This window comes from Polypterus senegalus, chromosome 6 (assembly GCF_016835505.1).
Source record: "Polypterus senegalus isolate Bchr_013 chromosome 6, ASM1683550v1, whole genome shotgun sequence".
Taxonomy (NCBI): Eukaryota; Metazoa; Chordata; class Cladistia; order Polypteriformes; family Polypteridae; genus Polypterus; species Polypterus senegalus.
Window position 1 is genome coordinate 80207104 of NC_053159.1, and position 26223 is coordinate 80233326.

The 26223-nt window shown below is 37.0% G+C and overlaps 1 protein-coding gene across 10 annotated transcripts in view; it reads right to left on the minus strand.

Moving 5' to 3' along the window:
* Window positions 1-18290: 18290 nt before the first annotated feature.
* The window catches only part of LOC120531205 (tensin-like), an 801530-nt gene continuing 793597 nt past the window's right edge, over window positions 18291-26223 (minus strand). For all 10 annotated transcript variants that reach the window (XM_039756405.1, XM_039756402.1, XM_039756406.1 and 7 more), the window contains one exon: window positions 18291-24776. In XM_039756405.1, coding sequence (XP_039612339.1) covers window positions 24635-24776 — 142 coding nt within the window. In that variant the 3' untranslated portion in view covers window positions 18291-24634. The remainder of the gene's footprint in view (window positions 24777-26223) is intronic.

The following is a 26223-nucleotide window of genomic DNA, read 5'->3' on the forward strand; positions in this document are numbered from 1 at the left end:
AAAATGAGCTTACAATGAATTAAACTTTTCTCTTCAATATAGGTTCCATGATTTAATGTATTAGACTAAGTATGCTTTCAAAAATCTAGATAGTATTTTAATTTAATGATGTTTTGGGCTATGTTGTTTTAATTCCACTGTTGTAAGGCAGTCTCTTAATTGCCTTATAAATGAACAGTTGCTTCTTCCATTGTGCCTGATTCTCGGGTTATCTGTGGAGTGAAAATATAATAGAATCACTAAATGTGATCTGGCCTGTGGCTTGTCACCAGAAATTTAAAAATGGATTTTAAATTAATGATAAGCTGCTGTCAATGCAAACCAGAGTGTCAGTTTGTCTCAACTGTTTTTCACATGAGCTGCAAATTTAGGAGAAGTCACAGGGTGCATGAAGAGGATCTGAAGGCTCCCTTACATCTGCAACACCTGAAAATGTAAGAGACTCAGGGGAATGTAAAGTGGAGCATTTTCAATATTCCAGTGGTATATTGGTAACTCTGTGATCACGAGTGCATAAGGAGCTCTGTTAAACCTTATTGGAGGAATTGGTAGGTGGATCAAAGTATGGTCAACAAAGGTTTCAGAACTGGCCTGCCTCATTCACTCTTGAATGAGATGGATGAACTGTCACCTGTCACTGCTCATGGCAAGTTATGGTGCATTCAGGGATTTCTGGGATTTTGAATATTGTAGAGTTCTGGCCTCAGCTATAAATCCCAGAAGCTATTTTTCAGTTGGTACCATCAGACACAGTGAAAAAAAAGCAGAGAGATAACACAAATGATTCACTCCATTATCAACAGTCTAGTGACAAATCATTATGAATATTCTGTTCTTCAACCACAAGGCTTTGGAAGGAACAAAGACAAACCTTCATCACTATGTATCATTCATGGGGACAAATAAACATCTATCTATCTATCTAAATTGAAAATTCAAGTTTTAGAATGAAAAACTTACACTATACTGAGTAATTTATACACAAGTTAGTTCCTGAAGTTCACTTTCTAATTCTTTGTTGCATTTTGCATGCACATTTTATATTGCTCTGTTGATTTTTTAACAAATTACATACTTCTTCTAAAGCAGGGGTGTTGAACTTCGGTCCTGGAGGGTCACAGTGGCTGCAGGTTTTCATTCTAAGCATCTTCTTCATTAGTGATCAGTTTTAGCTGCTAATTAACTTCTTTTGCCTTAGTTGTCTCTTTTTTCTTAATTAGCAGCCAAATAATAATGAGACACATGACTAGATCACCTGTGGCCATCACATAATATGTGTAAATAAAGAAAGGTGAAGGTCTCAGTAAGGTTGATCTCCAAGGTCACCAAAATATTTTGACAATGTTCTTAGAAAAAACAGAAAACCGACACTTTTAGAAATGTCTGCTATAGCAGAATGAGAGCAGCAGCAAGCCATGGAATTAAATAACAAGTTTAATTAACAGCAAGAATCAGCTTCTCATTAGGAAACTGGTTGGAGTGTGAACCCCCAATTTAGCTGGTCATTTGTCAGCTTATTCCATCCATCCATTTTCTAACCCACTGAATCCAAATACAGGGTCACAGGGGTCTGCTGGAGCCAATCCCAGCCAACACAGGGCACAAGGCAGGAACCAATCCTGAGCAAGGTGCCAACCCACCACAGGACACACACAAACACACACCAGGGCCAATTTAGAATCGCCAATCCACCTAGCCTGCATGTCTTTGGATTGTGGGAGGAAACTGGAGCGCCCGGAGGAAACCCACGCAGACAAAGGGAGAACTCCATGCAGGGAGGACCCGGGAAGTGAACCCAGGTCTCCTAACTGCGAGGCAGCAGCGCTACCACTGCGCCACCGTGCTGCCCTTGTCAGCTTATTTCATGTCTCATTTCTGTTTGGCTCTCATTTAATGAAGAAACAAATCAATTCAGAGGACTGAATCCTTAAACACAAAGCTATTAAAATGAAGAGAAAAGAAGTTCATTAGCAGTAAAAAACCTGTCACTGATTAGGAAAAGGGTTAGAATTAAAACCTGCAGCTACTGCAGCCCTCCAGGCCTGGAGTTTGACATCCGTGTTCTAAAGTATGAAATTACATTTTAAATTGCAGATTCTTAGAGAAACTAAGCCTCCACTTGACCCTGAGCATGATGGGTGAACCAACCGTGCAACCACGAATAAACACATTACAAAATACATTTAATGATGAAATGTATTGTGCAGGATATGCAATTAATGATGGTAATCAATATTCATTGAATATTTATTTTACGTTTTGAAGAAAACATCATGAAGCTGTTGTCCATTTCTCCGTACACATTCTGACAGCCGATTATGGAAATTCTGCATTGCTCGACATAACATGTCAAGAGGAATGCCAACGATTTGATCCTCCATGATTGCAGGATGTGTGCGGTACACTTGGCTTTTAAGATGTCCCCACAAACACTGAGATCTGGGGACCTCGGAGGCCATGGAATGTCACCGTTGCATGAAATGACACGCATTCCAAACAATCATCGAATAGCTTCCATCGATTGTCATTCATTATGCAAAGTGGCTCCACCTGGGGACTTCTTTTTTAAGGCTGAACCTGTTTCTTCGAAATTATGTACCCATGTTGTAATCGCATTAGCAGACGGGACATGATCATGACGTCCTAACTGGTAATGACTCTGAAAGTCCCTTTGCACAGCAGTCACACTATCACTATTCTTATAAAAGGCTTGCAAAGCAAATGATCATTGTGCACCACTCAACTGCTCCATTATAACTAATGGCAAGGGGTTCTAAATGAGGTCACATTGCTACCAAACAACTCCAGGGTCGCCAACACCTTTTTCCCTGCGCCACCCTGTATTTGTGATATGGGAGGAAAATGGAGAAGACAGGGAAACACAAGGATGCTGTCAGGCAGTGCTTGACAATTGTTGATGCATGAACCTTTTCTGTGCTGTTTTGAATACTTTAAACAACATCACTGACTTTCAATAACACAGACAGATAGATAGATAGATAGATAGATAGATAGATAGATAGATAGATAAAACTTTATTTGTCTTCAGGGAGACATTTGGCTCTTTACAGAAGCTCTTTAAATAATTAAATACATAAATAAATAAAGTATTTGCGACTTTTGCTTACCTTGACTTGTTCTAACTGGACAGAATGGTGGCTCATTTGCCGGTGCTGCCACCTCACAGCTCCATTAGACTGGCGCGGTCACTATCTGTGTCGAGTTCTCCCTGTGTCTGCTTACACTGCTTGTTAGAGAAAATGTCAGAGAAGAGCGGTCATCTTGACAATACTCTTTCACCATAATCAAGCCCAGATAGACTTAATTTCTTTAAAACACGAAGTCTGATTGTGATTCCGTGATAACAGAGCCAAGTCAGATGATGCTTACATCATTTTTGCCAACAGGATAGAATGCCTGCTGTCTTTGAAAGAAAAGATAAATTCAAAAAACTGACAGCTTAGTGAGGGTCTTGTGTCACAGCAAAAGCCTTTTAGGTTGGGTGCTGTGAATTTTCATAAATAATGCCATCTTGTGGAGACTCATAATTATCACATTTGTAGTAAAGTGTATTGCTGGAGTTTTAATCCCTGTCTGTCTTTAATTTCAGTATTAACCATGCTAAATTTATAGATCTGATATCAGAAGCACTCTACATTGAATGTATGTGAAAAAGATATTAAAAACTCCAATTTTCGACCAGAAATATAATATTGAGTAGTATGAAGACAGTCCGTAGACAGAGAATGATTTTATCTGTGTGGATGTTAAGATACAGGTTTTAAAGAATGTTTTTTTACTTTATATACAACTACATACTTCACAGAAACCTGACACCTCATATTTCTATTCAAAATTAGATACTAGGAGATCTCTTTTATTTTTGAGAATATATCACCATCTTGTGGCCAAAATGAGGGATTACAAGGAGAAATGTAAGTGAAAATAAAGTGGCTGTCAAGGAAAACAAACATAACAGTTACCACCTGTCTGAATATATGCAAAGCAAATATTATTTAAATGTTAAGTTTAACAAACTGCAATCAAAATCAGCAAGGATTACTGTGCTTGAGAAAATTCTTCAGTAAGCAGCAATTTCTTTTCACGTGTCTAGTATGTCAATTTTCTTTTCCGTATTCTTGAATTAAAATAAAACATGTAGGAAAAAAATGACGAGCCTCTGATATTTGTGATTTTGTATTGTTAGTGGAAATGAACCACTAATTTATTTTGCTAAATCCTTTAAATAATTTTCATAAGCAGACCTAATTTTATAATAACCTAAAATAAAAAGTCCACAATTTAATTAATTATTATACAACTGCACTTCCATTGACCGACACAAATTCAGACATAAAGTATAGCTAAAGCAAACCATGATGAATCTGTAAGCAATTTCTTTTGTTTTGAAATAATCTGGGTTCTTGAAACGCTTCAAAATATACATTGATTTGTATTCCAAGACAATGCTGATGTACCCTGCACTCAAATCATCTTTGGGACTTCATATTACTGGAGTTGGTGTGCGGTCTTTTCCAGGACTAGCAGGCTATTTCCTTCATTGCCATTTGGCATCAGATATTTTGAACAGCTGCCATTACCTTCCATTTGTCCGGTGTTCCATTCCTGGAATTCACTCTGTGCTGTTGCCAGCTAAGTGCCTCTCACTAATTTCAAAACAGTGACGTTCAGGTAAGATAGAAACTCTTGCATTGCAGGGAATGATAAGGGAATTCCCAACACCCTTCTAAGTGTTATGCCAGTTGCTTTACTCAGGATAAGCTGCTGTACTGCAGCATGGACAACAACCAACAGCCTTTTTTAATTCTATCAGGTTCTTCTTAATTGCCTGCCTACAATAACTGGAGCTGGACCATAAACCATAGCAAGGGTTAATATTCAACGTGCTAAACCATAAATGATGTTGATGTTGCATGCAGAGAATTGCAATATCACAAAAGGAGAATTGCAAGGAGTCAATATTGAAGAAACAGTCTTACCAAAATGTAGACACTAAATTATAAATGAAGTCGAGGGGAGAACAGCTTCGTGTTAATGACCAAAAGGCTCTGCTCACTAAGAATTCGCATACTGGAATTGTTTGAATGTCGATTGTTGCATTAAATACAATTTTAACTCCACAGCATGTGATTTGGGGCATCATGTCTTCTGGGAATAATGGCCTTAGAAATAGTGCAACATGTCTTGACAACACAGCCATGATGAAGACCACAAAAGGAAAACCAAAACATTGATGTGGCAAATCCAAAAAAATATTGATAATAAAGTTCAGTTTCCTTGCAGTTAAATGGTAAATAAAAACATAAACATGAACATTCTATGGTATTTAGAGTCTCTAAAAAGTGACAATAGGGCAGCGGGAAAAATCTATAATCTTCAAACCAAAAAAATGGAGCAAACTGCCCCAATTTGTAGCACTAAGCTGCACACTGCGCGCTTCCGTGTGTGTATTTTGTTAGACTGAGCTCTGCCCTGATTCCTTGCACTTCTATATGCGCCTGGACTATTACCTTAAGGCTGATGCTGTATGTTTTTATATCCCATTTAGAGACATCTTTGAATCTGAGGGCAGGCAGACCCAACATTGTCTAGTACCATCTGCAAGTTGAATATCTTGCATAGAGAATATCTTTGTGCATTCGTCCAGCCTCCATGCATCACTCATGTCCAAGCAAGTGGAGCTGATGCCGAGTTAGAAGCGAGATGATGCCGGCCATACCTGAATAAAGTAGGTTTTCACTGTGAGGAGTACATTCCTGGTAGGTGATGTCCACAATACATGTTAGACACCTCATAATTAAACCTATTCAGACTTTGCTCTTGGGGCATGGATGTTGTCCATGTAGAGTAGTGAACTGGGGATGCAAGCTTGGCACACATGTAGATTGGTGTTCACTTGTACAAACCTGTTACTCCTGATTTTATTGGTCAGCTTAACCTCGGCTAATGTTGACTGGCCTCCTGGGCACTGACAAAGGTCTCACTTCCTCAGGCTGATGATAAGTTCAGACTATCTGCAGGCCGACTCAAGATAATCAGTCATTCATTTCTCAGTACAAGATGAGTGCTACATTGTCTGTGAAACCTTCTGGTGAGGAATACTGTCCAGTTGGTTTATGTCTTCAGTCTAAAAACCTCCTGACCTGAAATGCAGGTAGATACAAGGGACGTTCAAGCAGTTTCCGCAGTGCCCCATGGGGTAGGAGAATCAGAGCATATATAGGAGCAGTTAAAGAAATGTACTGTGGAGAACAGAGGGCTATGCACCATGAGTTCACCCTCTCAAAGGTAAAGTCATCCCTGATGGAGGATCACAGGAATCATGGGAAAGAGGGGTCCTTTCATCGGAGCAATGTTTCAGCCGTGGCATGGCCAAATGGAGATGCAGCTAGATGGATGAGGTCTCCAGGACTCTAAAAATATCCAAACCTAATTATGTCATATCATCTACTGTTAAACCGTAATTCTAAAATTTTTATTATGCTGTCTTAAAGAATTGTTCTGTTGTGTATATTGTATTGTATTGACCCCCTACTTTTGACACCTACTGCACGCCCAACCTACCTGGAAAGGGGTCTCTCTTTGAACTGCCTTTCCCGAGGTTTCTTCCATTTTTCCCTACAAGGTTTTTATTGGGAGTTTTTCCTTGTCTTCTCAGAGAATCAAGGCTGGGGGGCTGTCAAAAGGCAGGGCCTGTTAAAGCCCATTGCGGCACTTCCTGTGTGATTTTGGGCTATACAAAAATAAACTGTATTGTATTGTATTGTATTCTTACTGAGCTAATCTGAACACTTTTATTTAATTTGCCCTGTGGCTGGTGCCTGCTAATTAACATCACAGCTTGACTGGTAAATATCTAAGGGTGATAAGGTGAGAGAGAATATCAAAAAGTACCGTATATACTCACGGATACGTTCTCCCACGGATAAATTGGACTTGATTTTACCATATAATTTCTAGTATTTTATAATATTAGTCGTATAAGTCGAATGCAGAAAACTCACACTATTGGTCCAAGTGATAACGATATGCTGACGCCCACCTGAGAGAGTAACCACGGAGCACACTGCCTTTTTATTCTATTGCGTCCTATACAGCAATGTGTTGTATCAGCATGTGCTCCTAACCTCTCTCTCTCTCTCTCTCTCTCTATTGTGCCTACGTGGCCACATGGTAATACCCAAACCATTCCGAAGCGACGTTTGCACTGTTTTGTGTTTTTTGAATCTCATACCCTCATACACATTTATCATAAGAGCATCCCTTATCTGCGATGGAGCGTTCGATCAGAAGAAAATATGAATATGGTTTTAAATTAAACATCGTTGAAGTAGCGAAAGAAATTGGTAACTGCGCTGCTGCAACAAACTTCAATGCGCCTGAGAAACAGGGGTGAGATTGGAGGAGGCAAGAAGATATTTAAAAAAAAAAATGTCGCATTTTTGAACGGGCGTATAAGTCGTGGTCTGATTTTCTGATCAATTTTTCAGGCTTCAAGACCCGACTTATACGTGAGTGTATACGGTAGGCATCATCTATCATCACTATAACTAGTCATACCACCTACACTTCAGAACAGGTCATCCACCTGAAGCTAAGCATGGTTGGGCCCGGCTTGGGTTGCTGCTGGAGGAGGTGTTGGTTAGGCCAGCAGGGGGCTTCATGGCCTTTGTTCTGAATGTGAATTGCAATGCCCCAGTGATGGGGACACAGAGCTATAAAAATGCAGCTGTTCTTCAGATGAGACACAGTATAAACCCAAGGTCCTGGCTCTCTGTGATCATTAAAGATCCATGGGCAAGGTTTATCCCAATGTCCAGGCTAATCACGGCCTTGTCCATTCTGCCCCCCTAATCATTCCCTGTCACTAATTGGCTATCATTCATCACCTAACAGCTAATGTGTGGTGAGTGTACTGGCACAAAATGGCTGCTGTTACAGTACATCATCCAGGGGGTATTACACATTGGTGGTAGTTGAAGTGGCTCCCCTATCTGTCTATGTAAAGCACTTTGAGTAGCAAGAAAAGCAAAATAGAAACGTAAAGAGTTATTATTATTATTAGTAGTAAGCTGGCACACACCTCCACGTCTGCACCTCACACCTGCACAAGTTAAAGCAGTGGGTTGCTATTGAGATCAATAAACCCATTAACTAATTTAACACAAGAAGAACAACCCAAATACCCCCCCCCTCGTCACACTCACTTTATCTGGAGGGTGACTATTAATTTAGGAAATACTGTGTCTCTAAACAAATTAACTTCTAATAAAGCATAGGCTGAGAGACAAGAGCAAAGAATTCATATCATCGATCTCCATCATAGACGGAGAGTGGGAATTCAAAACCAGAAATCTACAAGAAGAGGACAATACCAGTACAATTGTGGTGTACCACTCCCTAAATGATAAGATTGTAAAAAATTAATAATAATAAAAAGAACAGGCAACCAGAGCTTCTGCCCTTCTAACCTCACACTAATGCAGACCATACCACACACAGTAAGTAACAAAATGTTGGATGTGTATTTTTAAATTGAAAGAATGACACACATTATAAAATATATCCCTCAAGCAATGTCCTCCCAAACTCTGACATATATATATAAGACAACACAAAAATACCATACACAATCAAAAGCAAATAATAATTAGAAAAAAAAAATCAATACGTCCACAGACATCCAAAATTATTTGTTTAAGGCTGTAACTGTTCTCTGCTGCAAAATGCCAATTTTTGCTTCTTTATCATCACAGTATTTAACACTTCTAGACTCACTTCATAGACTCCTCCCCTTATTGCCAATCTGTGCTGCCATTGGTCCTTTCCCATCATTATTCCCACTGCAGGCATTGTTAGATTTGCTCCTTTACACTGAGATACAATAAGATGGTTAGACTCAAGCATATTTAAACAACAGAAACAAAGGGCACATACAAAGAAACTAATTATTTCTGTGACTACTGCTACAACATGAATGTGATGACACACTGAGGGGACAGAGATGGTTCACATGGTCAAGGTGAAGAGCCATATGCAGTCTGCGAGAAGTGGCGATGCTCATATGCGTATTTAAATGAAGTAAACTGCTTTGTTGATTGCAGTTGCTGGAGGAATTTACTGTATCATCTTTATTAAACACTGTGCATTGAGATTCTTTGATTATTTATATAAGAAGGTCTGTTGAAGAACTTATGCAAAAAAGAGTAGGAGAAGGAAATGGATTTTATGACAGGGGAAAAGAAGCTTGCAAAGGAGGTCAGGGAAAAAAAGAGGAAACTCTGCCCAAAGATTATAGATTTTTTTCCAGACTGCAACTACTCTTACCAAACATGTCAATGGCAATCTACCAGTTGTGTGGAACTCAGCAGTTAGTTAAGTGCATGATTAGAAGTTCTGTGATCCAAGCCATACTCTTCCTTCTTACTGGTTGCAGGTCCAGTTTTTGCTGTGCAGATTAATTTCAAAAAGTTATATTAGGGAACTGTTATGTAATTTAACAATGTCAAGATTGGATTGAAAAAAAAAAAAACAAGGGAATATCAATCCATGATAGGATTTAGGGTTTAAATTGGGGCTGAAAACTCACCACTTGAGTCTAGCATGCCCTGATTAGAGATGCTGTGCTGATTAGCTGTGTGAATTGCATCTGTTTGTTAGACATCTGTACAAAAATATAATATAGTAATTATGAACTGTTCTGTTTCTCGTTTTGGTGGTCTGCAGACACCTGAGATGCCGGGAGCCTTGCAATCAAAGTGTAAAGATTCTGTTGTCAGATCAGACAGCACTGGCTTTAGTGTAGAATGACCAGGAGGGAATGGACAGCCATTTGGCCGAGATCTCCAGGACTGTGACTGTGTCTGACTTTGTCTGTTATAATTGACCAAGGACCCCCAGAGGTTTATCTCCAAGGATGCTCCTGACAGGAGTTTTTCTTTTCTTCTCTTCTGTTATCAGATGGACACAAGAATGTTAATGGACAAATATTATTATGTTACATTTATTTTAATCAATTGGTAGCTGCTTTGTTATATTTAAACAAATGTCTGTCATTCTGGGCGAAGTTAACCATTTGTAAAGTTTCTAAATGCATTTACCTGTGAACTTGTTCGAACACTTTGAGCTTGCACTCGGTGAAGAATGTAATTTAAAAATAAACTGAACTGAGTGAAGCCAGAACTTGTAAACTGCAGCCTCATTTCCTGAAAATGACATGTTGATGCTTTAAACTGGTCAGTAGCAGGGATGGGAGTCAGAAAAAAGGCAGAAAAATTGAGTGTTCACAGGGAAGATTCTGGTGATTTAATTTTATGGCCTGACACAGCTTTTAAGCATTTGAAGAGATCTGTAACATGTGGGAGATCATTAGGAACATTTCCCATATGCAGAAAGATGTCATCAGTAAAGAAAGAGACTAAGTGGGAATTATTATGAATCAATATAGGGATAAGCTGGCCTGACATTTGGAGAGGCTCAGCCAGCAGCTTATGTAATAAATTAAACAGGGTCTCTCTGTTTGGATGTGTTCTTAACAGGAATGGGGATCACCGGCACTGTAAAAGAAGTGGTATAAAATGTTTGCATTACAGATTTGGCATCAAAGCCTGTCTTGAACATTCTAAAGAAACACCTGGATCAGGAGATCAAATGACTTCATAACATCATGCAAGAACATCACTGCAGGATGTGATGAAGAAGGGGCCGAGACCTGACATTGAACAAATAAGTCTGTGTGGACAAACTTATGGATCAATGGCTGAAGATGGCTTGCTAAAAACTGGACCGAAAGGGCTTTTAGTGAAGCCTATGTGGTTTAAAATTCTGACAACAGGTCAGGACATTAAATAAAGTTCACAAATGAATGTTTTTAACATTTTAAAGAGAACAGGTTATTTCCAAAATGTTAATATGAGATTGGGCAGAATATCATTGAGGCTAACGCTACCCTGTTATTCATGTAGTCCAATGCTTCGTTCTTAATGTTAGTGACATCTACAGGTGCCGGTCATAAAATTAGAATATCATGACAAAGCTGATTTATTTCAGTAATTCCATTCAAAAAGTGAAACTTGTATATTAGATTCATTCATTACACACAGACTGATGTATTTCAAATGTTTATTTCTTTTAATTTTGATGATTATAACTGACAACTAATGAAATTCCCAAATTCAGTATCTCGGAAAATTGGAGTATCAATTAAGACCAATGCAAAAAAAGGATTTTTAGAAATGTTGGCCAACTGAAAGGTATGAACATGAAAAGTATGAGCATGTACAGCACTCAGTATTTAGTTGGGGCTCCTTTGGCCTGGATTACTGCAGCAATGCGGCATGGCATGGAGTCGATCAGTCTGTGGCACTGCTCAGGTGTTATGAGAGCCCATGTTGCTCTGATAGTGGCCTTCAGCTCTTCTGAATTGTTGGGACTGGCGTATTGCATCTTCCTCTTCACAATACCCCATAGATTTTCTATGGGGTTACGGTCAGGCGAGTTTGCTGGCCAATCAAGAACAGGGATACCATAGTCCTTAAACCAGGTACTGGTAGTTTTGGCACTTTGTGCAGGTGCCAGGTCCTGTTGGAAAATGAAATCTGTATCTCCATAAAGTTTGTCAGCAGCAGGAAGCATGAAGTGCTCTAAAACTTCTTGGTAGACGGCTGCGTTGACCTTGGATCTCAGAAAACACAATGGACCAACACCAGCAGATGACATGGCACCCCAAACCATCACTGACTGAGGAAACTTTACACTGGACCTCAAGCAATGTGGATTCTGTGCCTCTCCTCTCCTCCTCCAGACTCTGGGACCTTGATTTCCAAAGGAAATGCAAAATTTACTTTCATCAGAGAACATAACTTTGGACCACTTGGCAGCAGTCCAGTCGAGATGCTTCTGACGCTGTCTCTTGTTCAAGAGTGGCTTGACACAAGGAATGTGACAGCTGAAACCCATGTCTTGCATACGTCTGTGCGTGGTGGTTCTTGAAGCACTGACTCCAGCTGCAGTCCACTCTTTGTGAATCTCCCCCACAGTTTAGAATGGGTTTTGTTTCACAATCCTCTCCAGGGTGCGATTATCCTTATTGCTTGTACACTTTTTTCTACCACATCTTGTCCTTCCCTTCGCCTCTTTATTAACGTGCTTGGACACAGAGCTCTGTGAACAGCCAGCCTCTTTAGCAATGACCTTTTGTGTCTTGCTCTCCTTGTGCAAGGTGTCAGTGGTCGTCTTTTGGACAACTGTCAAGTCAGCAGTCTTCCCCATGATTGTGTAGCATACAGAACTAGATTGAGAGACCATTTAAAGGCTTTTGCAGGTGTTTTGAGTTAATTAGCTGATTAGAGTGTGGCACCAGGTGTCTTCAATATTGAACCTTTTCACAATATTCTAATTTTCTGAGATACTGAATTTGGGACTTTCATTAGTTGTCAGTTATAATCATCAAAATTAAAAGAAATAAACATTTGAAATACATCAGTCTGTGTGTAATGAATGAATCTAATATACAAGTTTCACTTTTTGAATGGAATTACTGAAATAAATCAACTTTGTCATGATATTCTAATTTTATGACCGGCACCTGTAGAAGCAAAGCCTCTTTGTGAGTCTAGATTGTCCTGTCCTGAGGTCAGTACTGATGAGCATGAATACCCTGCACTACCTGTCTGCAGAAACTTACAATCTAGGTTGTCCTGTCCTGAGGTCAGTACTGATGAGCATGAATAACCTGCACTACCTGTCTGCAAAAAGTTACAGACTACATATCTGTTATACAGATTTTTCACATATTGCTAGAATGGATGGAGACCTTGCCAATCAGTGGAATATTTAAATATATATAGTGTGGATAGATAGGAGAAATCTGGCTTTTTACAAAAGCTCTTTAATAATTAAATATATAATTATATAAATATACATACACTATAGATTAAACACCACCAGAATTAATTAAAAAGAAGTAAATTTATAAAAAAGAAAAATGTCCGACTTGGCAGTCCCAGCCCCAGTAGCATTTCTTGACACACTTTTGCTGAATGATTTGTTGGTTGAAACTCCTCAATGTTAGTGTGTCAGAGCAAGGATGTGCACCATTGTTCGTAACGGCGCTGAGTTTTGTTTTAATTTTCTCCTTTGCTACAACCTCCAGGGAGATCCAGAGTGCGTCCTGTTACTGAGCTTGCCCTTTTAATTAGCCTGTTGATTTGATGGGCCTCTCTTGAAGTAATGTTACCATCCCAGCACACAATAGCATTGATAATCACACTGGTCATCACAGAGTTATAGAAGATGTAATGGATGTCACTTCCTATATTAAAGTTTCCAAAGAAAAAAAAGTCTGCTCTGCTCTTTCTTATATAGTTCCTCCGTGTCATTACCATGACCTCCATATTCCTTGGTTTTGCTGATGTTAAGTTGCAGACAATTCTTTCTGCACCAACAAACCTCTCCACCTGACTCCTGTACTCGGTCTCATCCCCTTATCTATACATCCCATAAGTATGGAATGTTATGAGAATTTCTGCAAGTGACATGACCTGGTATTATATTTATGTTCTGAGGTGTACAGAGTGAAGTGAAAAACAGAGAGGACTGTTCCTTGTGGTGCTCCAGTGTTGCTCCTATCCATATCATAAACCAAGACAAACTGTGGTCAGCCTGAGAGATAGTCTATTACCCAGGACATCATAGGGTCATGCACTTGCATATCTGAGTTTACTCCATAAAAGGGATGGCTGGATGGTACTGAAGGCACTGGAGAAATCAAAAATCCTTACTTGGTCTTCAGTTATGGGCAGCCCATACTGATTGTTAGAGGTGGACTCATCACTGGTCATTCTAGTTGACGTGGTAGGAGTTGTTGATGTAGTAGGGATGGTGTGCAGAGACTGGTCATTGGAAGATGGTGGTAGTGGGAGGGAAAATCTATTAAAATTTGGTTCAGGACATTAGCTTTGTCCACATCCCCTTCTAGCACCTGAGCCCTGGATTTCTTGAGACCAGTGATTATGCCCAGTCCATTCCAGACATGTCTTTGTTTTCAATTTTAGATATGTAAGCTTCCTTTCCTTCACTCATCTTTTTCTTTAGCACTCGCTGAGCACCATTCAGGGCCTCCGTCACCAGATGACTACTCCTGCTTATTATGTTCTTCTACATCATGACGTATATCATTACATTTCTTATAAATATCCTGAATTAGGGAGGCTTACACTAATCAAGACATAATCAAGCTCTGTTTTTTATGTTTGTTAGTAAACCTCTCAATTTATAAAGATTAAAGTTGGGAACCATGAGTTTTCATGGTTTTATGAAGGCATTTTTGCGTATTCTGGGACTATTACAGTCTTTTTAAACTTTCAAAACCAGCTTTACATTTTGGGGCCTGCAAGGCTAGAAACCAGCCTGTTTGGGGTAGGCCTGTGAAAGTTCTGGCCTGCCCTTAGTGGAGCTCTTTGGAACCCTCAGACCCATCAGCCATGGTTGGAACTCCTTCTATGGAACTCATCAGATCACATAACTTGGAACTGTGAGGGACACCTTAGGAATTTTCATACTGTTTCAACTTTCCTATCACAGTGCATTCCATTACATCATACTGTATTGCATGCTCAGCTCATTTCAAAAGCCAATGATGTGCATCTTGACAGTGCGGTGGCTGTAAGAATATTTTCCAGGTATAGTAAGTTGTCACAATTTGGCATGTTTTTTTTCCTTTTTCCATTGTTATGGATTGGCATACACAAGTCATCAGACAGACCAGGCTCTCTTCGATTTAAATGGTCAAAGGCATCCATCCGCTTTTCTTGTAGTTAAATTGTACTCCCCCATGGGTACTCAACTCCTAACATTACGACTAGTGACAAAATGAAACCGAATAAGCTGGTAGACTGCTGAAGCATTTGGAGACTTTAAAATTTCAGTTGTTTTGAAAGTCTTCTAATTCTTCGAAGTTCATGAATTAATACTACCTTGCCTTAACAAGGCATCCGTAGCACAAGACAAATGTGGCTCATGTGATGCCGTGTTGCGGTTCTCACCAAAGAAAGACTACAACCCAAAGAAAAAAATCTAACATGTTCAAATCTACTGTCACACACGTGAATGGGAGACAGTTTAGGGGCTCAAATAAGGGTAATTGCTCGCCAGATCAGGGGTTATACTTTAACTCTCTCTTCCCCACAGAACAACTGAAGAATCACAATAATCACTTCCAGCTTATGATGTCCCTTCCGGTTCCCAGAATGCCACCTGCTCACATCATTTCCTGCTATTTCACTATACAAATGTCCTCCATTATTGCTCTGATCAGTTCTGCTTGGACTCAAGTCTGTAAAGACCATTCCAATATTTTGACGACATTGACTTAAGAGGGATGATCCCAATAAATTTGACTTTGTTTAGTCTCTTTATTTACACTACTTAATCCAATTCAAGTTTGTAGGGTGTGAGTGTATACTGCAGCATTAGAGGAACGGCAGGAAACTGTCCTGCCCAATGTGCCAGCCATTCACAGAGCTCACGCACACCCACAAAGTTTCAATGTACAAGTGCTAATCAAACTAACCAGGATGTCTTTAGCAATGAGAATGGACAGAGTGCACACAATGATTCAGAGTGCACACAATGATTGAGTGTGGGATTTGAACCCAGGATGCTGGATTTGTGAGATGGCAGCACTAGCTACCCTACCATACTGCCACTGTCGGCAAAGGATAGTACAGGAAGAAGGCAAGACACAAACATTTAGCAGCTCAAAATCTTGTTTAACTCAATGATTCCTACAAATATGTTCCTTCACCTTCTGCTACGTGTCTTGGAGTTATTTTTTACAATTCTATGTATTTTGAAATCCACATTTATGAAGTTGTCAAGACATTATTTATTACTTCTAACACATTGGACTGCATCACCTCTCAGCTGAATTGCTGCAGTTCTCTTTTGAAGGATCTGCTGGCTCAACCACAATGATCTTCATTTGGCTCAATTACACTGGTTGCCATTATATTATCAAAATGTTCCTCTTGACTTGCAAAGATCTCAGTTTCAACACCACACATTATTTGTCATCTTACCAACCCACTAGTTAGCTCTCATTCAGCTTTGCCTCTCTTAAAGAATCTTTGAAACTCTCTTAGCTGGGCTGTTCATGAAGCTCCATTGGTTGACTAAATCTAATCTCGCTTAAAGCTTCACATCTTCCACTTTGATAAAGCTAACTACTGTACAGTATCAGTCAATATTCTTACACCACTACTGTATTCTGTGACAACATTTCTAATTCTGCTCCCCTTCATGCAATTCATTGACTCCTCCATTCTATGGTTTATTCTTATGTACATGTAATTTTTTAACATGTAATAATTTACCAGTTGTTGTATGTTTGTAATAGCTTATTATCCATTCATTCATTTTCAAACTCACTTATTTTGAGCAGGGTTGCGAGGCAGCTGGAGCCTATCACAGCAAGCATCAGATGCAAGGCGCCAGTCCATCACAGGGTAAACACACAGATATAGCACATGTCATGGGCCAATTTAGCAACAGCAATCCACCTATAATAACCTTTTTTCTTTTGTAACAAGCCTGGGCTATTTTATTGTTGTTCTGGGTTTACGGACTACAGGTATTCAAGAGTTCTTCATTTTGGCCACAATATCGTAGGTCATATGGTCAGTATTGTGACGAGTACAGTAAAATTCTTATCTGCACGTGTGTTACCACTCCTTGGTGCAACAATCAGTGAGTCTTCCTTTCCTTATTTGAAATAACTAACTTAAAACTCAGAAGAGAGAAGACTGGTTGGCAGGATGCAGACCAAAATGAGTGAAAATGGTAATTAAATGCATACCATATAAACTGTAAAAAAATAAATAAATGCAGAGTTGTGAATAATTAAAGGTGTATGTAAAGTTAAAGTACGTTTCAGAAACGATCAAAATCTTACTGGGTGGCTAACAGAGTTGTGTTATGATTAAAAATTTACCAACTCAGTAATAAAATGTCTTCGGTAGACCTAGACAGGCCCAGTGTACAACACAATAAAGAATCTCTCAGAAACCTTGTACATCTTCCCAGGATAAAAGTAAAGAATTTACCAAGGAGGGAAGTAAAATCAGAGAGGAGATAGAGAAGAGGACACAAGGTACCCACTGAATTTCAACAGAAGTTCTCTTAGAATAACTGCGTGGTAATACCACTGTACTCTTTTTATTAACAACTCAAAAGTTGAGGAGAGCAGCCATGTTTGTCCAAAGTTTTGACTCTCATTGTTCTTATGAATTTAATAACCAATCAGCATCTTTGACTGTGGATTGCAGGGTGGTGCAGTGGGTAGGTCTGCTGTCTCATGAATCCAAAGCCCTGACGTCGTCCACGTGGAATCTGTGTATTTTCCCATGTAAATGTGGATTTTCCTCCCGCATCCCCAAAGATGTGCAGTTTTACGGTGTTTGGAAATTTCAAATTGATTTGTGCACAGTGCTGTTGGAATAGGAGCCATCATTAAGCTTATTAACTGGATTTGAGGATGTTGTATTATACTGAATATAACACTTAAAAACAATAATATAAGAGGTATGCCTATCATGAACAGTTTATTCGTATTATGGTTTTTATGCATTTGGAACAGGAAAGAAAATAAATGGAATTTATTTGATAGAATGCAAATCACAGCATTCACAATTATGCTTCATTACAAACAGAGCAGACAACATCAAGCTCAAGAACACTGCAGATTAAGCAGGTTTTTAACAAAAGTGTATATATACTACAGTCACAAATAATGATTATACTAGGATGTCATGTCAAATTGGCAAAATTATTTCCAATTTTGTATGCGAGCTACGGATGTAAATACTAATTTTTAGGGACATTTCTCAAAGTGAGGAATATGAAGCTAGACTATTCATCACTCATTCCATCATGACTTTGTAAAAAGTGTTTAAGAATGTTCTGATGATATCTAATCTAATCTAATCTTGTGCTGTATTAACTGAAAAAATATTGTATTATTTTGACTTTACAAGATTAGTTAATAATATATGTAAACTATCTGGGCAAAATGTGTGAAAAACTGATGGCTAGTGGTAATTGACAAGAAATATGAGAGTATATATTGGTTCTGTTATCATTAGAATATTCATAAGGATAAGTGGGAATTAGACAGACTGAACTTTCCCATACACTAAATTTGACATTTTTGTCATTTTGTACTTGGATGATCCTGCAAAGGTAGACCAAAAAAATGACACATGGAATACACATTTCAAGCAATGATATACTGTTCTTTAATATAATTGATTTGTATTGCTTCTTAAAACCATGTTTTGCTTTTCAAAAAAACAACAAAGCCATACATTACAAGACAAGGAAAAAATCCACAAGACCTCTGTACAGCCATAACAGAACATTCAAAAACGTACACCAACAGGTATTTTAGAGGAGCAGCAAGAGGGCTGAGGGACGCGGAGAAAGAGGAGAGCATTTGAGCTGGCAACAGAAATAAATAAGCATGGACTCTAGCTCCCACTCCACACAGAGCAAAAGGATTGTGTGAAAAAATAGATATTTTTGTGTATAATGATTTTATTAACTCGGTATAATATTAATTTTAAATTGAAGCAATTTTAGAGTAAAGAAAATGTCTACAATAGGGAAAGCAATCGTAAGGAAAATAAATAATTCGGCAAGGCAGCATTGTTTTTAAGGGATGGCAACACTTGACATTCCTGTTGTGAAATTTACCAATGGATTGCAGGCAATTCTTTTAATAATCATGGAATTTATTCTAATGATGATTATTAGTGGCATACATAGATAGACTATTGCACAGTTTAGCTTAGACTGCCTATACAGCTTTTATATTACGCATACTGGAAATACTACTGAGAAGACTATGTTTCATTTACTAAAATTGATTTAAAGTTGATAAAATATATTTTTTTCATGTTATGTTAAAATTGTTAAAATTATACCAAAAATTTAAATACTAAATGTGTTTCGTAAATATGGTTTGTAAGTGCCAGGGCTGGGACAAACCTACAAATTTAAAATCAAATTGTCTTTTCACAATTAGCTGTCATTTTCAAATATATTTATGATTTTTGTTTTACCAAAATGTAAGTATAGGTACAGTACTGATATATTGAAATTGAAATATGTTGTGTGGAATTACATTACATAAAGATTATCAAACCAACAATACCACTTTTATTTATATGTTTTACGTTCTCCTGAGAAAATATTCAATTAGCATTTATTGTGAATGTAACTTTGCAAATTGTTAAAAATATTTTACAGAGCTCTGGTTTCCCTAAAATTACTTGAAATGCTAAATACTTTTATCTCAAACGTCTTCTGAAGTGTTCATTTACATTACAAGAAAAAAAAAATGCGTGAACTGTAACACTGCACCTTAAGAAATACTTTGTTTTACAACTTAAAGCAATGGTATAATATCAAAAATATAACCTGCCTTACAATCTTCCTGATTTTCTCCTTCTGATGCATTTAAGTTAAAAGGGTCAATTACAAGTATCAAGAGATATGGTGTGGGTGAATTGGGAAATCCATCTCACTGAATTTAGCGTAGGCATTTAGCAAAGTGCCAAGCCAGCTTCCTCTCCAGCTAGCCTGGCTCAATGGCAAGGCTAACTTTGACTACAACATAACAAACAAATTAGGGTTAGGGCTGTTGATGTTAAAGATGACATTACAATGAGTATGTTACAAGTCATCTTGTTCAAATCAGATCAGAAATAGCAGATATTTCTTAGAAAACAAGGGCAAACTTTTCAGTGTTACATGGTTTAGGGTATGTATGTGTTGAGCACCGGAGTATACAAAAAGAAATGCTATACTGAAATAATCATATTTTAGAAGATGCCTTTTAAAAAAAAAACAACATTTGGCAAGTGATTAATGTGCTAAACCTTTCTAAAATTTTTTGAGTATCAGTTAACGTTACAGCATTCTTGATTATTTTTCAAAAACAACCAGAAATATCTTGCTTCTTAATAAATGAAGTGATCATAATTTCACTTTAAAATGCTTTTACTAAGAATTATCTTATGAAATAATGTTTCTACTTTTTTTGGGGAAAAAAATTACTAATCCACCTGACTTCCTCAAATGTTTTGTCTTGTTACATTTGTGAATGTGTTCTTGACCTGTCAAGCTGATAATCAGCAATGAGGAGCCGTACACCCCATCATTAGGTGGCACGGTTAACATACACCCCATCATTAGGTGGCACGGTTAACATACAAGAACTTAAAGTCCATGTGCCTAAGGAGTGACAAATTATGCTGAATCAAGTGAACTGTGCCATTTGAGGACAAAGAATTTTTCACAAGCCTGCCAAGTCTTTTGAAGATATTTCATGTCGGTTTTAAGAGTAAGAAAGGCATGATATTACAGTATGCATTGTCTCAATCAAACTAGAAGTATATACACTAAGTAGGAAAAGATAATATTCAATGCAATTTAGAAAACTTACACAGAGGCTCTTTTCAGAAGGATATGATATAAAAATACACCTCAGTACGAAGGCACTACCACCTAATAGACTTGTGTTCAGCAATAAGACCTTATATCAGTATGTAACAGTCATGCCACTGCAGGCTGCCCAGCTATACAAATTAATGTCTCTTTTAAAATGTATTTTTCCATGTTTTTCCAGAATATACAGTAAAAACAATAGGTCATCTCGTCAGCTAGATGCAGAAGATGAAAGCAAAGCAAAGTCCTATAAAGGGTAAGAAACTCAACTCTATTCTAAATTACATCAATATGTCATGCAGAAAAGACAGCAGTATGAACTTAACAGTGTTGTGTCCTAATGGCAGGGCATCAGTTTGTGTTTATACTGTGTGTGTAAATATATATATATATATCTTTTTTTCTGGTAAATGTACAACTCTTTACATTTTTATGAACTCTAGCCAAGTTTTACATTTTTCCTTGTTTATTACATTATATACCATTACATATTGTATGCTAGTAAAAAGTTAGATTTTTCCAACATAACATTTCCATTTAAAAAACTGACTCACTCATTTGTTTAGCATTGTCCCTTACTGTTATCTTGGTACAAAAAACATACTTGATGTTGCATTTGGCTGCGGTGCAAACTCAAAAAGAAAAATCATTTCTTGTGATTGAAAAAATGAAGGCAATGCGAGTTAGTCAGTCCGGAAATGAAAAATTGTGCTGAGGTTTAAAAAAAAAAAAAAAATGGAGTTTTAATTTATGTATACACACATTCATTTTAATAGCACAAGTGTGTATTTCAGTTGACACATTTTGGGCATTCCAATTTGAGTTCACTCTGTATTTTGAAAATACAGTAAATGTAAGGCTAATAAGTCATTCTAAGGTTTTATCAATAAAAACATTCCACTTTTTGAGGAGGTATAGTTTGAGGTACTGTAAACGCTATGTAAAGTATCTATCCCAGTGCAAATTTGAGTAAATTCAGACTTTATGCTATGTTGGAGAAGAAGAAGAATTAGTTCAGTTATTACTACTATTGTTGCTTTGGCTGATTAAACACTACTGTACTTAATTCAGCCTACAGCTCACATTTCACAAGCGTTAAAAATTCAGTTACAGAATCTGAGAATGATACAAGACTTTCTAAGACCAGGTCACCATTTTCAAAACATTTAATGAAAAACAAAATCAAAAATTTGGCATCAAACCTTTCTAAGTATGCTGCTCTTTGGCATATTTTTTAATTCAACTGGCACTGTTACTTATTAGTTATTGTTAATAGGGCTGTTTTTATGAATAATAAATACAGAAAAATCTTGTCAAAAAGACAACTTTTGCATTTTTAGTAGACAAAAACATACATGAAAACGATACCTGTGTAAGGAAAAAAAAAAAGAGAGAAAAAATCTAGTGCATGAGACCTCCCCTCAGAAAAACAAGTTAGCAAAAGCTAACTTGTTTCAAAATGCTGTTTATTATGCCAAGTGTTGCTAAGCATACACATTCTACTTTTGCAAGCAAGGATTACAATGCAGATATTCACATATCCCCGCACCACATGACCTCTTTTCAAAGTGAACACATTTATGCATCTTCTGTATCCCCCTTAACAGGTCTATTTGCACTTCACTAAATTAAGAAGAATAATATGGAAACACAATCAAAACAGAAAGACAGGCTTTGTTATACATACATTTTACATCTTATACATATCTTTAAATGCTGTTAAAAATTTGTAAATTTTGCATTTTAGCCAAAATAAAGGGATTTCTTATGTTCTAGGTAATCTTCTGTAGACTATACACATTTTGTATATATGAGTTAACATAAAGCACTGTGGTAAAAATAAATATTTAGTAAAGACACTTTTTGTATTTTTTAATATTTGGTTAGCTTACTTAACTTTTCAGTATAATATATATTTTATACATAACAATAAAAATTTCTTGAGCTGTGACAGGAAATCTCTATAGGATCTTGGTGCTATTTTGGTGATTGTGTTTGAGAAGACAGAGTAACTAATTCAAGTGGCTTTATCTGTGAACAAACACTACCATATATACTGTATGCATAGCTAGATAGATAGATAGATAGATAGATAGATAGATAGAAAATGGAAAGTGTTTGAATTTGATTTTCATTTATCACTGAACATTTCTGAATTCTTGTTATGTTTTATTCCTAGTGTCTGTACTAGCTAGCATTGATTAAAATTAATAAAATGTAAAAATATTGTTGTTTTTGCATGATTCACTCATACATTAAAATTACATATGCTATGTGCTCTTTGTTTTTGGTTTTTTACTGTTTTAGACTGTGTTTACATTAAATGAGATCATTTTAATAATAGAAAAATGAAAAGAAAAATAGGAGGGTATGGGGAAAAAATGGCTATGGAATAGTCAGTTTCATGCGGTTTCAGCTTTACCATAAAAACTTCATGCAAGTTTCATTTCAGAGCCAAATTCCACTATTTGGATGTCCGATTATATACTTTATGAAGAATACTTTAGTCTTTGTATAGTATTGGGCACAGTGAATGGTTAATGAAACAGCCCAACTGGTCAAAATGTCTAGTGGAGAAATAACATCACTGCTGTCATTACTTCAGTCATCTTTACACATCCAAGATGTATTGTAAATCAATGGAAATATTTGTTTATGCCAGAAACATCCATTTTGGATAATAAGAAAATGTTGTGCTTACTGAATACGGCTTTATTCAAGAAAGAATAGGTAAGAGTGTTTTTTTCTTCTTTTTTTTAATATAACTTTAGGTGTAAAAATAATTTAATAATTTATGAGATTTTCAAAATATTTTCATACATATTACAATTCCGTAGTTATTCAGGTAAAACTTTATACAGTATCAAGTTGTTTATTTGAGGTTCACTACTTTCAAGTGGAGTGGCATAATTTGTCACAAACACTTCTACCGAACACAAGGACATATAATGGAGACGTTATATAAATTTTCTCAGTATGCAATTTGTTTTCTTTTTCTTTTATTGTGGAGATTCACTTCTATTAAGTCCAGGAGGAAAAAAAAAAAAAAAAAACTTTAATAAATTCAAACATATTGCTTGGTGTGCCTTTCATACATCAAATCTTACATGTAGGATGTGCATAGGCTCAGTGCATTTCATTAAAGACAAAGCAGTTTAAATGAACGTTTTTTATATATGTATGAGTGCATTAAGATAGTTTGTATGTGTCTGTTCGAAGCAGAAAGTCATTTGAACATTGTCCTCTCCAAAATCGCAAAGCAGTGCTGGATGCAGATGGTCTGTGTCACTGTAGGCACTGTAACTGGCCTGCATTTAACTGAAATCTACATACTTTAGGAGTGACTTTTAATATGAATCTCATGGATTTTCATCAAAATATGCAATAAGGAGTTATTGTAGAGAACTGTTTTTCACTTGTATCCACTACTGATACAGACTACCACAGCAGAAGCAGTGGAAGCATTTGTGCATAATAGCCCCTTTATCATCCACTCTTTACAAAAGACAAGTAGAAAATATCCAGGATTCTGGAATGAAACATATTTATGATGATGTACCAAACATACAATTCTTGCACATTCAGTTGTCTCTGTATAAGGAGTGGATGCAACTAAGATTTCTTTGACATAAAAACTTAAAGTGAAATAAATTGCAAACTAATCTAATTTTTACAATCATTTGTTTCACATGTAAATTCACAACCAAAGAAGAGACTCAAAAACAAAAACACAAAAATAAACATCCAACAAACACTTGCCACATTTCTGCTGGTAGTTTAAAGTTCTTACATTTCAATGAATCATTCCAAAAGCTGTTTAGATTTCAGTATACTGTACTTTTCAGTCGACTTTGCTTTGAACATTTCTTTAGATCTTCCCCGACATTATCATAATTTGATTCAAGACCATTCCTCACAACCACAATAGCCACAGCCACTATCCCATGATGCACATTCTCTGTCTCCATCTCAGATCAACTCCAAGTCCTTCAAAGAGCTTTAAAAACTTAAAACAGGAACGAAAGAAAACAAACAAAAAACAAAAAAAAAACAAAAAAAAAACAAAACAAAACTTCAGACCCATGAAAATACATTTACTTAGAAGAGCTCATCGTTTCTGAGAGCTGCCCATCACTTTGGAGACAAAGTTGACTATGGCTGTGGCAGGTTGTTCTGGATCCATCTCAGCAAATAGGTGACTGACATTATCTGTTGTGCTTCCTTGTTTACGGGCCACAAAACCAAAGAATCTTAAAAGAAAGACAAAAAATATATTACAATCCCAATGTAAAAAATATAACATCAATGCACCTTCAGAAGGCTTTTCTAAATATTAGATGTTTTTCCCTAGAGTGAACTGAAATCAGACAGTTGTCTGAGAATGTGGGTATATTTTTCCTGAAATAACTGGCATTTTATATTTTTTTTATAGACTACATCAGTCAAAATGGTATAGCTCTAGACTCCACTTAAAAATAAAAGATAGTATCAAATACATATCAGTGATATGTAATATTGGATAATCCATAACCAGGTCTACGAGTCTTCAGAATCAGAATCACTTTTATTCACCAGTACTTAATGTACAGGAATTTGACTTGGTAGATTCAGAGCTGCTTAAAACAGAACACAATACGACATACAAACAACATAAATGGCATAAACTAAAAATCTTAATACAAGCTTGCAGAGTAGTACAATTATAAAGGAGATATGTAAATGATGTGCAAGTGAAAGTGTGAGTATGTATGCAATGCGATTACACTTTCAATTATGGCTTTGTAGAACTGAACTAGGATTGGCTGGGAAATATTTCACTTCTTAAGTTGGTATAAGAAGTACAATCACTACTGTGCCTTTTTAGTGATGTAGGTTAAGGTCCAAGCTGACACTGTTTATGACAGTTGTGCCTAAAAATGTGAAAGATTCCACCATATTAACTGCAGAATCATTAATTTCTAGTGTGAGACGTTAACTACTGTTCGTGAAAGTCAATGACCATTTCCACTGTCTTAGAGGTATCGAACACTAGGTTGTTGGAAGCACACCAAGACGAGACACCACTTTTCTATAATGTATTTCGTTGCCATTAGCAATTAGGCCAATAATGGTGATGTCATCAGCAAACTTAATGATTTTAACTTAAGGATCAGTGGACCTACAGTCATTGGTGTATAAGGATTAAAACAGGAGGAAAAGTACAGAACCTTGAGAGGCACCTGTGCTAATATGGAGACAGAGAGGTGAGAGCCCACACAAACATATTGTTTCCGGTTTACCAGAAAACTGTAAATCCATTTATAGATGGAAGGATTCAGTTCAGTCTGCAGATGTTTAGTTAACAACAGTTCAGGGACAATGGGGTCAAAAGCTGACCTGAACTCAACAAACAGTATTCTGGCATAAGTTCCTTTACTGTTCAGATGCTCCAGCATCAAATGAAGGCCAATGTTGATGGAATCATCCACAGATGTATTTACTTGATACACAAACTGAAGAGGGCCAAGAACAGTAGCAGTAACAGACTTCAGATGGGCTAGAACAAGTCGTTCAAATATGTTCATTAGAACTTATATAAGAGCAATAGTACTGTAATAATTGAGGTAGCTTATTTTACCACTTTTGGGAAGAATAATAATAGAAATTTAAAGCAATCAGATACAGTGCACTGTGCAAGGGACTGGTTAAATATGTCTG